This window comes from Callospermophilus lateralis, chromosome 5, assembly GCF_048772815.1.
Source record: "Callospermophilus lateralis isolate mCalLat2 chromosome 5, mCalLat2.hap1, whole genome shotgun sequence".
Taxonomy (NCBI): domain Eukaryota; kingdom Metazoa; phylum Chordata; class Mammalia; order Rodentia; family Sciuridae; genus Callospermophilus; species Callospermophilus lateralis.
Genome location: NC_135309.1, coordinates 12,174,776 through 12,192,223, shown reverse-complemented (window position 1 = coordinate 12,192,223; position 17,448 = coordinate 12,174,776). Strand labels below are relative to the sequence as shown.

The 17,448-nt window shown below is 38.0% G+C and overlaps 2 protein-coding genes across 2 annotated transcripts; both read left to right on the top strand.

The window, feature by feature from the left end:
• Positions 1–282: 282 nt before the first annotated feature.
• LOC143641742 (olfactory receptor 14C36-like) lies at positions 283–1,215 on the top strand. The gene has a single exon (XM_077109524.1). The coding sequence runs from the start codon at positions 283–285 to the stop codon at positions 1,213–1,215; it is 933 nt and encodes a 310-aa protein (XP_076965639.1).
• Positions 1,216–13,054: 11,839 nt separating this feature from the next.
• LOC143641741 (olfactory receptor 14C36-like) lies at positions 13,055–13,987 on the top strand. The gene has a single exon (XM_077109523.1). The coding sequence runs from the start codon at positions 13,055–13,057 to the stop codon at positions 13,985–13,987; it is 933 nt and encodes a 310-aa protein (XP_076965638.1).
• The last annotated feature ends 3,461 nt before the right edge of the window (positions 13,988–17,448 follow it).

Sequence of the window (17,448 nt, the reverse complement as noted above, 5' to 3'; positions counted from 1 at the left end):
CTGCTCAGAAATGAGTAAACATATCAGAAAACCAAGAGTGACCTTCCTCTGCAGGGAAAGCAACTGCCAAATATACGAAAAATACTTTGAATAAGAATATGTAAAGTAATTGCATTTTTTCAAATGATCATTATTGTCAATGGATGTTTTTTAACACATGTTAAACAAGTGCTCTATGACTGAGCAACAATCCCAGCCCCAAGTAATTGTATTCATTGCGTTCTTTTTTTTCTTCCTCCCTCTTATCTCTTCTTCTTCTCAGAAAACCAGAATTTCCAGCAAATGGCCAATGCCACCATGGTAACTGAATTTCTCCTCCTGGCCTCTCCTGATGGCTGGGATCTGAGTTTCCTCTATTTCACAGTATTCCCAATTACCTACCTGGGTACCTTGTTAGGGAACCTTCTCATCGTCACTGTCACCACTGCTGACCAGAACCTGCACACACCCATGTACTTCTTCCTCAGGAACCTGTCCATCTTGGACATGTGCTACATTTCCATCACTGTCCCCAATGCCTGTGTCAACTCTCTCACTGGCAACAGGGCCATTTCAGTGGCTGGCTGTGCAACACAGATCTTCTTGGTCATTTTCTGTGCATATGTGGAGATGCTATTTCTCACCATCATGGCCTGGGACCGCTATGTGGCCATCTGCCAGCCCCTCCAGTACCCGCTCATCATGAACCCCCAGTTTTGTGTCCACGTGACCCTGGCTTCCCTGCTCAGTGGTCTGCTGTATGCAGTTGTGCACACTGGGAACACATTCCGGCTGTCCTTCTGCCAGTCAAACGTGGTCCACCAGTTCTTCTGTGATGTCCCCTCTCTGCTGAAGCTCTCCTGCTCTGACACCACCAGTAACCTGGTCCTCCTTCTTGTCTCTGCTGTTTTGATTTGTGGTGGTTGCTTCCTTTTTATTGTGATGTCATATATTCGCATACTTTCTGCTGCGCTAAAATTTCCCACTGGGAACTCATCGAAGGCCTTCTCCACCTGCACCCCTCATATCCTTGTTTTTTCCATCTTCCTCAGTTCTGGCACAGCTGTGTACCTGAGGTCCTCAGCAACCTCTGACACTCTCCAGGACATGGTTCTCTCTACCTTTTACACCATGGTTCCTCCCTTCCTGAATCCTCTCATCTACCGTCTCAGGAACAAACAGGTAAAGGAAGCTATGAGGAGAATAATGCAAAGACAGTTGTTCTCAGGGAAATGATAAAGATGTGTTTCAGCATCATCCTAATTTCTGTGAGTGAAGGTTCAAGATTAGGTCGAATGCTCTTCATATTGGGGTGACACAAGTTAAACTGCCTACTCTAAGGTCACTTTGTTTGAATATGAATGTTTTAATTAATTTATATTTTCATTTACCTTATTAATTCATGAATCCTTTATAAAATGTGTAATTTAATCAATGAGTCTTTTAATTACTAAATATAATTTAATATATTTATTGAAATCATTTGTGGAGGCATGCATTAAAGATTTATCAAATACATTAGAGTACCTGTATCAAGTACTGTCACAAAGAAAACATTACCAATCAAATCTGAAGAAAACTTACACTCATAATCTGCTATTATTCAGAGAAGTGTCAAGCAAATTTCTAGGCACTGTGGTACCTAACTGTATCAATTTAACTACTTTGAATATATGCAATAATTAAATCCTAAAGAAGTTATAACAAATCTATTTGGAATATGAGAAGAGTAATTTTTTGTCTATGAATAAACAGGGCCATGTGTACCACACCCTGTGTCCCAACAGTCAAATCCATCCACAAGGAAGAGCACCCAGTGCTTCCTTGGCAGTGGCTGCTGCCAGTCTGTTATTATGTTCATGAGTGACTCAGTGTGGGGGACAAAGCCTGCAGCATGACTTGCAGGTCAGCTCTGATAGTTTACCTCCCACACATCTTACTTTTGTGACATCTATGCTAACGTGTCATGCCTGAAAATTATGACATGGTGGACCATTATTCTTTGGCCTAAATGTCTGACCTGGGTCAACTCTTAAATCTCCCCCAGTTTACTGTACTCCTTAAAGTACGTCTGTCTGTACTTGTTCCCTAAAACCTTATGGCAATGTATGTGCTCTGTTTATTATTATTATTATTATTATTATTATTATTATTATTATTATTATCATTATTCTTTTTTTAACCAAATATTGAACTTAAGGCCTCATCCCCAGCCCCTTTTTTGTGTGTTTTACTTAGAATGGGGTTTTGCTAAGTGGCTTCAGGCCTTGCTCCATTCTAATGCTGTCTTGGAACCTCTGATTCTCCTGCCTTAGCCTCCTGAGGCACTGTGATTGCAGGCTTGCACCACCACACCTGTCTTGGGGCAGTCTTTCATCACCTCCCACAAGTTATTTCTCCCCAAGTATTCTAATGTCCTCACAGGCATATATTTTGATAATTATCAATAATAACTGACATATTCTTAAGAACAAGTTTATCTAGGATTACTTATATAACACAATGAAAAAAATATTTATATAATATCACATTCAAGATTTTAAATTACAAATTCTGAAAACCAATTTGTTCACCATTACACTAATATGAAAATATGGAGAAAAACATAAATATACTTATTACCTAAGGAAATACAAAATAATAAACATATATGACTAATTGATGAATACACTTATTAAAGTTTTTAGCCAAGGAAATTCTTGTGGTAGGAGCAGATGAGCACCCCAACACTGACTGCTGCAGGAAGCCTTGAATTGCTTAACAGGATCCAAACATCCCCACACTGTGTCCCATGGCTTCTGCCAGAAAAAAAGACCTTCAAAGAACCCCAGATAAATTCTGTACACTCTACATTTATATGCATTTCCTGTACAAATATAGCTTACTAAATCCTAGTGAGTGGCATTGGACATTTTATATAGATGAGAAGGCTAGTTAAATTAATTTTAAATGAATGTAAAAAATTAAAAAGAAATTAAATTATATACACCAATTCTTTTTTGTATAGATGGTAATTTTTTAATTTGTTCTAATTAATTCATTTTACATGGCAGCAGAAGGCATTTTGACACATTATACATAATTGGAGCACAACTTCTCATTCTTTGGCTGTACATGAGGCAGAGTCATGTATGGAGCAATCACACATGTATATAGAATAATAATGTCCTCATTCCACTGTCTTCCCACCCCAACTCCCCAACACTCACTCCCCTCTGTCCAGTTTATAGTTTCTCCATTCTTCCCTAGCCCTCCCACCATTACAGATCAGCATCTATCAGAAAAAAAACATTGGGCTTTTGGTTTTTAGGAATTGGCTTATTTCCATCAGCATGATATTCTGCAGCTTTGTCCATTTACATGCAAATGCCATTATTTCATTCCTCTTTAATGCTCAGTAATATTCCATTTATATATATCACATTTCCTTTATCCATTTTGTTGAAGGGCACCTAGGTTTGTTCCATAGTTTAGCAATTGTGAATTGAGCTGCCATAAATATTGATGTGGCTGTGTCACAATAGTTTTCTGACATTGTCCTTTGGATATAAACCAAAGAGTGGGATAGCTGGGTCAAGTGGCGATTTGTAGAAATTCTGTGTTTGAGATTGGGTTTCTGATAAACTTCATGACTGTGGCACTTTGGTGGCTAGGAAGTTTCTGTGCAAAGGTGCAGAATGCCTGGCTGCTAGAAAACTTGCATGTTAAAGCCACGGGATGTCTGGCCACTGTAGCAATGCTCTTCCCAAGGGTTTCCATCTTGATCTTAGGCACATAAATCCTGGGAATAGAAGAATTTGTTGGGTATATAACTACCATGTTTCTTCAAGCTCCAGTGCTCCTGGAGCTGCCCACCTAATAGTAACTTCAGACAACGGACTTTCTTGAGAACTGCACAAAGCTCCTGACATGGCATATTGTAACTGTGAAATGTAACTGCAGAATAAGCAACATTCTTGATACTCTAAACAATAATCTGGTTATGGTACTAATGATCTAATTTTAACCTATTGTTATAAATAAATGTGGCCGCTTGCACAAGGAGCCACTCTGCCTCCTTTCCTGCTCTGCACCTTGTTGTCTCCTTTCTTTGAGATTATTTACAGTGGTTCCATTCTAAATTTTCTGCAGAATATCCATACTGTTCAGAGTATTGCACCAATTTTCAGTCCCACCTGCATTGAATGAGTGTACCTTTTTACTCACCTCCTCACCAATGCTTTTTTGTATTATGATAATTTCCATTCTGATTGGAGTAAGATAAAATCTTAGAATAATTTTAATTTACATTTCCCTAATGGCTACAGATGTTGATCATTTTTCATATATTTGTTGATCAATTGTATTTCTTCTTCTGTACAGTGTCTGTTCAGAAAATTAGCCTATTTGTTGATTGGATTATTGTGGGTTTTTTTTTCCTCTCATTTTTTTGAGTTAAGTTTTTTGAGTTCTTTATATATCCTGGAGATTAGTGCTCTACCTGACTTGCATGTGGTAAAAATTATCTCTCATTATTTAGGATGTCTCTTTATGTTATAGGTTTTTTCTTTTCTGAGAAAAAGCTTTTTAGTTTGACTCCATTCTAAACGTCGGCCCAAATTTTTATCATGTCAGCTTAGCACTGGACTTCCTTAACAAGACTCATAAAAAAAAAAAAAATCAAGACTGAACAAGTGGCATGGACTCAAACTAAGAAGCAAACACCTGTTGTATTGAAAGGTGTCCCTCTTGATAAAATCTGTTGGATATTTAACACCTGTTTTAAGATGTTTTGTATCATAAGATCTGGTACCAAAAGATATGAAAAATGGAAACATTGGTGTAAGAACTTTGGGACATCTCAAATCTTTTGTAAAATAACACAAAACCCTGGAGGTGCATGAGAATGTTACAAAATTTCTGAAGAATTTACAAAAACATTTTCTTTGTGTATTAGTTATGAACAAAGAAATATATTTTTATAGGAATATAAATTATGTGAAAGATATCTATTGGAAGGTGAGCTCTTCTGAAATATCAACTCTACCCTTTAAGAAAACAATATTTAAGAGTAATTGTTAGAGACTTTATTGTGATTATGTTTTTCAGTGCTTTGTAGAATCAGAACTTCAGAAGACAAAAGACTTAGAACAACACATAGTTAGAAATTTGATGAGAGTTTAGCAACCAACAAGAAAATGTAGTAACTTATTCTATGTGTTTTATGGTAATATTCATGACTGAGACTATTATGCCAGAATACTCAGACTTTTCTAAGTTTTATAAAGACTTTAGAATATTTAAATTAATACCAGAGATATATTGCATTGTAAAAAAGCAGTTGTTGTATTAGTAGAGTTAAAAAACTAATTGGATCAGAGTTTTAAAGGGATTGTTTAAGAAACTAGGGACAAGAAAGGTGTAATTGTAGTAGATACTAGCACCTAAAGAGATGCTAAGCATTTCACACAGAGACATCAGGAAAGTGGCTGAGAGCATCTAAGGAATTTTATTATTCTTTTTGAGGTACTGGGGATTGAACTGAGGATCATTCAACCACTGAGGCATATCCCCAGCCCTATTTTGTGTTTTAGTTAGAGACAGGGTCTCACTGAGCTGCTTAGTACTTTGCTGTTCTGAGACTGGCTTTGAACTCGAAGTTCTCCTGCTTCAGCCTCAGGAGCTGTTGGGGTGATATGCATGTACCACAGTGCCTGGCTGTTTTTTGGTTTTGTTCAGGTATTTTTGTCACAGCAATGCAAAGCTCACCGAAACAGGTTCTAAACATAATCTTACAGAGTGTAGAGTGTTTACTAGAGAAGTCAAATATAGCAAAATATAACATAATCAAACATTCAGTCAAATTATACTAGAGAATGAAAAAAATGTCCACAATTAGATATGTTGATTAAAATATTTCTGGCATATGCAAATAATGGTTTTTCATTCATCTTTCAGAAATGAACAAATGATACAAGCTACAAGGTGGACTAATTTCAATGATGTTATACTCACTTCGGCCAGAATAAACATCATACACTGAGTGACTTATTTATATGCAATTTCACAAATATTTAAATTCAAAGATACAGAATACATTTAGTGTTCTCCAGTGACTGAAATCAGGGACAATGTGTGTAATGGGTTAAGTGGCCAATTTGAAGTAAAAATTATTTTGGAAAAGATGTAGCTGGAAATTGTACAATTATGCAGTGTGGTAACTCACACTGACTTGAGAACCATAAACTGTTACAAAGGTTAATTTTAAATCATGTGGATTTCATCTTAATGATAAGAAACTTTTGCTGCTGAACTGGAGGTAGTTTTAGATGTTTCCCTCTTACAGGTTGGTGAATGAGTTAGAGTTGTCCACCACTCTTAATGTTAACTAATCCATACAAACACCTACAGCTAACTCACACTGAGGTGAAGGAGGGCAGAGATGAAAACACATAGTGAGCACCATCAGTCTCTCCTCAGTGTCATTAGTTTATCAATAACGACTAAAGTCAATGCCCAGCAGAGGAGTTCCCATGTGTCATCCACTGTCCATGCTGGCACATGGCCAGGTCCTCTCTCCTGGGCTCTGCAGATTACACTGCCTGGTGGTGGGCTCAGGCCTCCTGCTGTCTCTGCAGGCTGAGCTCTGAGCTCCCTGGGGCCCTACTCCCACTGGCTAGGCACCATGCTCACATAAAACAATGGTGACTGAACTCTCCACATCCCACATGGCACTGGGTTGACTGGAAAGATCCACCCTGGCTGCACACACAGTGGATGGGAGAAGCCAAGGAGAGATGCAGTACTGCACCTATCATGGAGAACAGGTGACACTCTGGAGTGAGTACTTGGCATTTAGAGTCCAAATGCATCTAAGATTCATAATTATTCTGCTCTGTCAATTGCAATTTCATCCAAAGAGTCAGCTAGCCCAGGAAGAGTTTGGTGAATTCTGAGAAGAACACAGGAAGCACATAGAGTCCTTATAACTGCATTATGATATTTGCTGTGATTGCGACTGCTGCAATAGGAACACAGGGACCTTGGGGACATCTGCATGGTGTATGAAAGTAAAGTGTGTAATAGTTCTTTGTGTTGCTTCTTGTTGGTTTAAAGTTCTTTTTTTTCAGATTACTTTAACTTTTACTTAGATAACACCCAAAGTAGTTTGCACAGAAATTCCATAGAATACTAACAAATAAATTCACATTAAGACAACAAGAATAAAATGCAAAACATGGAATAGGATATGTAGGTAGATAGGAATGATATTATATAGCTGATACACATGCACATAAGTCAATTACTGTAGGAAATATATTTAATCATGTAGGAAAGATTCATTGAAATGTTTTGAATATTAATCTCCTTCCTTTGTTTTGTTCAAAAATACATTTTTCAATTATTCCATTGCTTGTTTGTTTGGTGTCAAGGATTAAACCCAGGGCTGCTCAATTATTGGGCAACATTCCACCACTTTTGATTATTTATTCTGAGATAGGATCTTGAAAAGTTGCTGAGGCTAGCTTTGAACTTGAAATCTCTCTGTCTCAGCCTCTTAAGCTGCTGGGATTACAGACATATACCACCATGCCCAAGTTTTCAATTATATCCTTAAGTTTTTATAGTAAATATATATTATGTATGACTAAGAGGATGTGTGTGTTCAGTGATATAAATATAAAAATAATGTTGTGCAACATTTGGAAGCATATTTTTATTTTCAGAATATATGTGACTTAGCATTTTAATGGCTTATCAGAGACACTAATCAATAATTCCTAATATGGAAAATATAATTTAGAAAATACTTTATTTTGTGTCTTCCAAACCAAATAATATTTGCAGTTTTGAAGTGCTCTATTTATTATACAAATCATTATTTGAAACACTATCAAGAGAAATTAAAAAGAGAAAACTCTCAGCTTTTACCACTTACAGAGAAAGAACTTGGGTAGTTCCTCTTCATGTTCCTGGAGTTAAAACATGCTAGTTCTCCTCACACACATTTTGCTGACTCTCACTTCTACCAACCCTTTCTGTTATTTACACCTTCATCTTATTGTCTTTATGAGAGAATTCTCTATAGGCATTTTTGCCCCTTAAATAAGAATGTAGTATTGAATCACACCAAAATATTAAGGTCAATCTATGCAACCTAAGCCATACTTTTATTTTTAAAATGCAGGTTTAGAAAGACATCCTATGTTTAGAATTAACTGAAATTATTTGAGGCCTTCTGTAAAAAATAGATGGTGCTTTGTATATTTATTTTATTGTATCTATACACATGACTTTGGATTTGTGCTCCATAAATGGAAGTTTTTGAAGACTGATACATGAAAAAAGAAAGTCAAATTCAGAAGAATTTATCAAACCATAGCTAAATCACACAAAGGAGGACATCAATTAAGTTAATGTAATTCAAGCTGGTTTGTGGAGAATGTGCTAAGTTCTATTGGAGAAGGAAAGGCAGTATTTGGCTTACTTTAGAAAACAATAATAAAGAAAGAAAATGTCTCTGTAGTCCTATACACCTTCTGGATTTGAACCCATGTTGACATCCCATCTGTTTGTGACAGGATGTCCTGGGGTGATCAACATGAGCTCCTGTAACTCCTGGAACCCAGATTAAAGGGTAAAACATCTGGCAGATTTCCTTATTAGTTAGTATCATCATATATCACATTCAGAATTATTCATATTAATTTGAATTTTATATATGTACCATTTTATTTTTTGCTTCACAGTACTCAAATCACGTTCTTTTAAAAAACAATCTTTTACTAAAACTCAGTATCTGCAGCAGATTTTCCCATATTATAAATCATTAGTAAATATTTGTCAAGATTGCCTGCTTTGAAACAACCTTTCTTTCTGCACAGTTGTGGGGTATGTTATTTCAAATGAACACACTGTATTTCTTACAGAAGTGAAGAAAGGACATCACTGATTTAGAATGTATTCACTTATAAATTAGTGGAATAAAGAAACTTAGATCATGTTAGCAGTTAGACAATTGTGTTACATTGCATTTTTCATTAACTACTATGCATGAAGTCACTTACTTTCTACTAAGAGAATAAAAAGATGAATGATACAAGGTCCAAAATCAAGGAATTTCTATACCAGTGATTTTGGTGATTAGTACATATAGATTTACTAAAAGGTAAAATAACATGTCAACTTCTAACACTAACAGAAATGTATAAGAAAAATTAGAGGCTAAAAAAGGGTCTCAGAGAAAAAGTTGCATTTCAGTCTCTTTAAAGAGCAGTATATACTAATGGTGAAAATTAAATCAATTATGACTTGGTAGAAAAGGGGCTCTGTCAACAAGATCCAGGATATGGTGTGAACAAGGAGGTCACTGAAATGTGAGTTTGGGTTTGTGTCAGGGAGGAATGGTGGATGGGACTAGCAAAAGATTGCAGGTAGACTAAGTAGGACCCCTTGAACGTCACCTACACTGTGAAATTAACAGTAATGTTCACGAGTCTGGCGACCCAATAATGACCTTGGGGGACATTCACATTTTTAGAGGAGCCCAAGCAGGCTCATCAGGTAGGTTTCTTTTCCAAGGGTGAGTATGGTTAACTTGGCAAGGTGCTGAGGCGGACCCAGGTTGCAGAGGGCTAAGGAGATAATAATTTTGGTGACAAAGGATTGAACCAGTCTGAGGTGCTGCAGGAGTGCTATAACTATGAGCAAAACATTCTTTTTAGGGTATGCAGCAAATGGCCAATGCCACCATGGTAACTGAATTTCTCCTCCTGGGCTCTCCTGATGCCCGGGATCTGAATTTCCTTTATTTCACAGTATTCCCAATTACCTACCTGGGTACCTTGTTAGGCAACCTTCTCATCATCATTGTCACCACTGCTGACCAGAATCTGCATTCACCCATGTACTTCTTCCACAGGAACCTGTCCATCTTGGACATGTGCTTCATTTCCATCACTGTCCTCAGTGCCTGTGTCAACTCTCTCACTCTCAACTGGGTCATTTCAGTGAATGGCTGTGCAACACAGATCTTCTTGGTCTCTTTGTGCATAGGTAGAGATTTGATTCTCTCTGTCATGGCCTGGGACTGCAATGTGACCATCTGCCAGCGCCTCCAGTACCCCCTCATCATGAACCCTCAGATTTGTGTCCGCATGACCCTGGCTTCCCTGTTCAGTGGTCTGCTGTATGGAGGTGTGACAAGGGAACACATTCTGGCTGTCCATTTACCAGTCAAACGTGGTCCCTCAGTTCTTCTGTGATGTCCCCTATCTCCTGAGGCTCTCCTGCTCTGATACCACCAGCAACAAAGTCCATATTCTTGTTCCTTCTGTGGACATTTATGGTGGTTGCTTCCTTTTTATCGCCATGTCATATATTTCCATATTTTCTGCTGTGCTGAAATTTCCCACCAGAGCCCCAGGGAAGGCCTTATCCACCTGCACCCCTCACATCCTCGTGGTGTCCGTCTTCCTCAGTTCTTGCACAGGTGTGTACCTGAGGTCCTCAGCAACCTCTGACACACTCCAGATCCTGAATCTCTCTGCCTTTTACACCATGGTTCCTCCCTTCCTGAATCCTCTCATATACAGTCTCAGGAACAAACAGGTAAAGGAAGCTGTGAGGAGAGTAATGGGAAGAGAGTTGTTCTCAGGGAAATTATGAATATGCCTTTCAGCTTCATCCTAATTTCATGGATCATGGTTCTTATTTAGATACAATACTCTTCATGTTTGAACTTTACAAGTTATAGTGTCTACCTTTGTATTACATTGTTAGAAGCTGAGTTATTTCATAAGGTATATTTCTGTGACTTACCGTATCATTTCCATGGACCCATAATAGAATGTGTAATTTCATCAATGCATCTTTTAATGATTAAATATAATTTAATGTATTTGCTGAAATCAGTTGTGGTTATATATTTTAAAGAATCATCCCATATATCAATTCCCTATATCAAATACTGACACCAAAGAAAACTCTAGCTATCAAATCTGGAGATAGCTTATTCTTACATAATTTGCTCTTATTCAGAACAGTGTAGAACCTACTTGTAATCACTGTAATCCATAATTGTGTCAATTTACTTACTTTTAAAATATATATAAAATCAAATCCTAAAGAAATTATAGCCAAAATGTAGAGAATTTAACAGTAATATTTTTCTCCATCTGGACCAGGCAAGAAGAATAGACTCCTTTCTGTGAATTAAAGAGAGGGCAATTGTTAATGCACCCTGTGTCCCAACATTCACAACTTTCCACAGGGAACAGCAGCTTTTTGCTTCTTTGGCCATGAGAGGGGCCAGTCTTTGATTATGGTCATGAATTGATGTCAGCTTTCTAATGGTTTGTCTTCCAGTCTAAGTGAGTGGTCTGAACAATGAACCAGGCGCTAGGTTATTAACCACTGCACAGGAAGTCATGCACTGCTACTGAAAGGTAAAATGATGGATAATACAAGATCCCAAATCAAGGAATTTGCACCAGTGACTTGGGGTGATGAATATATATTGATTGGCTAAAAAGTGGTATACCACGTTGATTATTAACACTCAACAAAATTGGAAGAAAAATTAGAGATTATAAAGAAGGTTTCAGAGGAAAGAATTCCAGTGGAGTCTCTTTTAAAGCCCAATACCTACTAAAGGGAAAAGGAAATTAATACATCACAGTAAAAAGTCAGCAGTGAACAAGAGGGTCCCTCAGGCTGAATGTCATGTGTGTGCCAGGAGGAACAGATTGCAGCTAGACTGACCCCTTGAACTTCACACTCACCACCAAATTAGCAGCAACCTAGCTGAGTCTGACCACCCACCTATTTCTCTGGGAGACACACACACTTCCAGAGGAGCCCAGGCAGGATGAGAAGGAAGGTCTTTTTTTCTAAGAGCATGTGTGGTTAACCTGGCAAGGGGCTGAGGAGGACCCCAGTTTGCAGAGGGCTGAGGAGATGAAGATGCAGGTGACTCGGAGTGAACGGGTCTGAACTGCTACAGAAGTGTTCAAACAAACCTTCCTTTTAGGGTTTACAGCTAGTTTCAGTTTGTGGGATTGTAACATGGATAAGAAAGCAATATAATAGAAGGTGTCACCAAGACTAAGGCAAATTATGTGTTGGACAAAAGAAGCTTCAACTTCATGGTGCTGAACATGGAAAAAAAAATAGAACAAGGTAAAAGTAGAAGTTAGGTCAGTGTCAGCTGGGCTGGGACCAGGAGGTTGAAAAGACCTTATGCTGCTCAGTTGGAGAGGAAAAAGCCTCAGTGGGGGCTGGGACTGGTCTGGCTGAGGTCCTGTGGCCATAAGACAGCATCATGCTTGTCCTGGGGAGCAGCAGTGAGAGTGGGGGACTGCAGGCAAGCCCAAGTGCAGTCAGGTCACCTCAGTTTTCACAACACTGAACCTGTGAGCCTGGGTGGGAAAGTGAATTCTTGAGACACTTTCCAAAAGAGCCCAGTTTTTTTTTTTGTGTGTGTGTTTATGGAGATATGTTCTCCACCATTATGAATATTTTCCTTTTATTAAAAAAGTAAAAAAGTAATTATTCAATTATTAATTGTGGATATAATGGCAAAATAATGTGGAAATTATATCCAAGGAATAAATTAAAGGTAAATAAATCTGAGAATATTAAAGAATGCACTGTCAGACAGGTGTCCATGCAGGAGAAGAGGGGAAAACCCCTGAAAATGATCCACATGTGAGTCTCAGGTGTCAGGGGAGGCCTGATGGAGAGCTGAGGACATGCCCTGCAGGTCACGACCAGACTCTGGGCTGCAGACCTTCACACCTGCCCTGGGAGGTGCACTTTGCTCAGAAATGAGTAAACATATCAGAAAACCAAGAGTGACTTTCCTCTGCAGGAAAGCAACAGAAATAGAAGAAATACTTTGAACAAGAATATATAAAATAATTGTATTTTTTCAAATAATTGTCATTGTCAATGGATGTTTTTTAACATATGCTAGACAAGTGCTGTATGACTGAGCAACAACCCCAGCCCCAAGCAATTGTATTAATCATGTTTTTATTTTTTCCTTTCTATCTCTCATCTATTTATCTTCCCAGACAACTAGAATTTCCAGCAAATGGCCAATTCCACCATGGTAACTGAATTTCTCCTCCTGGCCTCTCCTGATGGTTGGCATCTGAGTTTCCTCTATTTCACAGTATTCCCAATGACCTACCTGGGTACCTTGTTAGGAAACCTTCTCATTGTCACTGTCACCACTGCTGACCAGCACCTACACACACCCATGTACTTCTTCCTCAGGAACCTGCCCATCTTGGACATGTGCTACATTTCCATCACTGTCCCCAATGCCTGTGTCAACTCTCTCACTGGCAACAGGGCCATTTCAGTGGCTGGCCTTGCAACACAGATTTTCCTGGTCATTTTCTGTGCATGTGTTGAACTTCTGTTTCTCTCCATCATGGCCTGGGACCGCTATGTGGCCATCTGCCAGCCTCTCCAGTACCCCGTCATCATGAACCCTCAGATTTGTGTCCGCATGACCCTGGCTTCCCTGCTCAGTGGTCTGCTGTATGCAGGTGTGCACACTGGGAACACATTCTGGCTGTCCTTCTGCCAGTCAAATGTGGTCCACCAGTTCTTCTGTGACGTCCCCTCTCTGCTGAGGCTCTCCTGCTCTGACACCACCAGCAACATGGTCATTCTTTTTGTTTTGGCTGTGGCAGTTGGTGGTGGTTGCTTTACTTTTATTGCCATGTCATATATTCGCATATTTGCTGCTGTGCTGAAATTTCCCACCAGAGCCCCAGGGAAGGCCTTCTCTACCTGCACCCCTCACATCCTCGTGTTTTCCCTGTTCCTCAGTTCTGGTGCAGGTGTGTACCTGAAGCCTTCAGCAACCTCTGACACACTCCAGGACCTACTTCTCTCTGCCTTTTATACCATGGTACCTCCCTTCTTGAATCCTCTCATCTACAGTCTCAGGAACAAACAGGTAAAGGAAGCTGTGAGGAGAGTAATGCAAAGACAGTTGTTCTCTGGGAAATGATAAAGATTGCATTTCAGAATCATCTTAATTTCATTGATCATGGTTCTTAATTAGATACAATACTCTTTATATTTGAGCTTTACAAGTTACACTGTCTACCGTTCTATTACATCATTAGAAGCTGAGTTATTTTATAAGGTATATTTTTGTAATTTACCATATCATTTCCATGGATCCTTCATAAAATGTGTAACTTTATTAATGTATTTAAAATATAAATATAATTCACTGTGTTTTCTGAAATCATTTGTAAATATATAAATTTTCATTATATATAAAAAGTACCTGTTTCAGATGCTGTCACAGAGGAAAGATTTACAAATAAAACATGGAGATAACATATAGTCAAATAGCCTGTTCTTGCACAGAGAAATGTAAAGCAGATTTTAACCACTTGGGTAACGGGGCTCTGTTTCTGTAACTGGTGTGACTGGGCTAACTGTGATTGGTTAGGCTTCCCTCTGCTTGACTGCACTGTCCCGCTTCTGTAACCTGGCTTGCTTGCATTGGCTAGACCCCCTGAACATCCCTTTTGCAGTTTTCAGGCTTATAAGGAGTGCCCTTGCAATTGTTCTGGGCTGATCAGGGGAACAGCTTTATGTTCTGGTCAGCTGCCACCGGTGTGCTTCAATAAAGGCTTGATCAATTATAAGTGAGTGGTCTGGAAGTCAGTTTATGAAATCCTGGGATGAAGCTTTAACCATAACAATACATAATTGTGTCAGTTTAATTTGAAAACATATGAAAGTCAAATCCTAAAGAACTTTTTACCAAATACTTAGAGATAATCACAATAATATTTTTCTCCATCTGGAATATGAAAAAGGAAGACACTCTTTGTCCATGAAGTAAACAGAGTGATAGTTACCACCCACTTTATCCCATAGTCAAATATGTCCACTAGGGAAGAGCACCTGCCTTCCTCAGGTACATCGGCTGCCAGGATTTTAGTATGTCCACGAGTGACCCAGTGTCAGGGAGCTAATTTGGGGATTGAGTTGAGGTCAGCCTTCTGATTGTTCCTTCCCCAGGGTTTATTCTGTAATGTCTATGGTGATGTGTCATGCCTGATAATGACCAAAGACGGAATGTTTAAGTGTCTGACCTAGAGTGTGTCTTCTGTGGACTCCAAAATTCCCCCCAGTTTCCTGGAATTTGGAAAGCAACCCTGTATCTGTCTTGTGGCCGTCTTTAAGTTGTTATTGCTATTGTTTTCAGCAGGGTTGAACCCAAGGGCCCAGCCCCAGCCCTTTTTTTCTATTTAATCACAGAAAACAGGGTCTGGCTAAGTTGTTCAGGTACATTCTAAGTTGCTGAGACTGGCTTAGAACCTGAGATTCTCATTCCTCAGAGTCCTGAGCCACTGGGATTGCAGATGTACACCCCTGAGCCCGCTTGTGGCAACACATCATCTCACACAGATATTCCTCTCCAATCATTTTAGTGTCTTCCCTGGCATATGCTTTGCTAACCATTAATTATAACTGACATAGGATCAATGTCAAGTTACCTAGGAATGCTTATATTCAAAATGCGCCAAATTTCTTATGCAATATCACAATCATTATATTAAATTCCAAATTTAAAAAAAAACAATTTTGTTTACAAGTACACTAGTAGGAAAAAAATGGAGAAAAGTGTTAATGCATTTATTACTAAATAAAATAAAAAGCTTAAATAAGTGCAATTAATTATCTAAAGCATTTCTTAATTTGTGCAGACAAGGGAGTACTTGTAATGGGAACCAGTGAGCACCCCAGCACTGGCTGATGCAGAAAGCCTTGATCTGCTGTAACATGATCCACACAAGCTCCGTCCACACACTGTGTCCATATCTTCAGGTCCTCAATGCTCCAATGTTCCCTGCTAGAGTAAAAGGAGTACCCCAGATGAATTCTACACACAATTATATATGCGAACTCCACCTTTACACACATTTCCTCTACAACAAAAGCTTACTGAATCTTAATTCATGAGTTTTTCATGAGTTGAGGTGGCCATGTAAATGAAGTTTAAATTTAATGGATAAAATTGGAAAGATATTGAATTGCAACCACCAGTCCTATTGAGAGTTGTCCATTTGAAACACACTTTTAGACATTTAATTATGTTTTATATTGAAAGGCTGATGGTAAAGGAGACGAAAAAAGGAAATATTGATATAAGGATACCATAATATCTCACATATTACATCAAATAATGCAAAACCCTCTAAGTGTGTGGATGTGGTATGGAAATTCTGCAGAATTTGGCAAAAGCATTTACTTTGGGTACTAGTTGTGAATCCAGGAAACAATTTTTTATAGTAATATTAATTATGTCAAAGTTATATTTTGGTAAGCCAGATTTTCTGAAATATCAGGTCTCCCCTTATAAGGACACTATATTTAGGAGTCCTTGGTAGAGCCTTTTTGTGTGTGTGTTTCTGTTTGTCACTGTTTTGTAGAATCAAAACTATGGAAGACAAAGACTTAGCACAGGCAATAGTTAGAAATCTCTTGAGTTTTGAACATGAAGGGGTGCTATCATTTATCAAATTCTTTTTCTACATCTATTGAGATGATCATATTGATATGATGGATTACATTTATTGATTCCCAAATGTTGAACCAATTTTGTATTCCTGGGACGAACCCCATTTCATCGTGGTGCACTATCTTTTTAATATATTTTTTATTTGATTTGCCAGAATTTTATTGAGAATTTTTACATATATGTTATTAGAGATATTGTTCTAAAGTTTTCTTTCCTTGGTGTGTTTTTGTCTGATTTTGGAATCAGGGTGATATTGGCCTCATAGAATGAGTTTGGAAGTGTTCCCTCTATTTCTATTTCATAAAATAATTTGAGGAGTATTGGTATTAATTCTTCTTTGAAGGTCTTGTAGAATTCAGCTAAGAATCTCTCTAGTCCTGGGCTTTTCTAAGTTGGTAGGTTTTTGATGACATTTTCTATTTCATTACTTGAAACTGATCTCTTTATATTGTGTGTGACCTCCTCCTTCAGTTTGGGTAGGTCATATGTCTCTAGAAATTTGTTAATTTCTTCTATATTTTCTATTTTATTGGATTATAAATTTTCAAAATAGTTTCTAATTCTCTTCTGTATTTCAGACATGTCTATTGTGATATTTCCTTCTTCATCTTGTATTTTAGTAATTTGAATTTTCTCTCCTTTTCTCTTCATTAGCATGGCTAGGGTTTTATCTATTTTTTTTTCAAGGAACCACCAACTTTTTGTTTTGTCAATTTTTCAATTGTTTCTTTTGTTTCGATTTCATTGATTTCAGCTATAATTTTAATTATTTCCTGTCTTCCTTTGCTTTTGGTGTTGATTAGTTCTTATTTTTCTAGGGATTTGAGGTGTAATGTTAGGTAATTTATTTGTTGACTTTTTATTCTTTTAATGAATGAGCTCAATGCAATAAATTTCCTCTTAATACTGCCTTCATAGTGTCCCAG

Coding starts and splice junctions, on each gene's coding strand:
- LOC143641742 (XM_077109524.1), top strand. CDS start 283: ATGGCCAATGCCACCATGGTAACTGAATTTCTCCTCCTGGCCTCTCCT.
- LOC143641741 (XM_077109523.1), top strand. CDS start 13,055: ATGGCCAATTCCACCATGGTAACTGAATTTCTCCTCCTGGCCTCTCCT.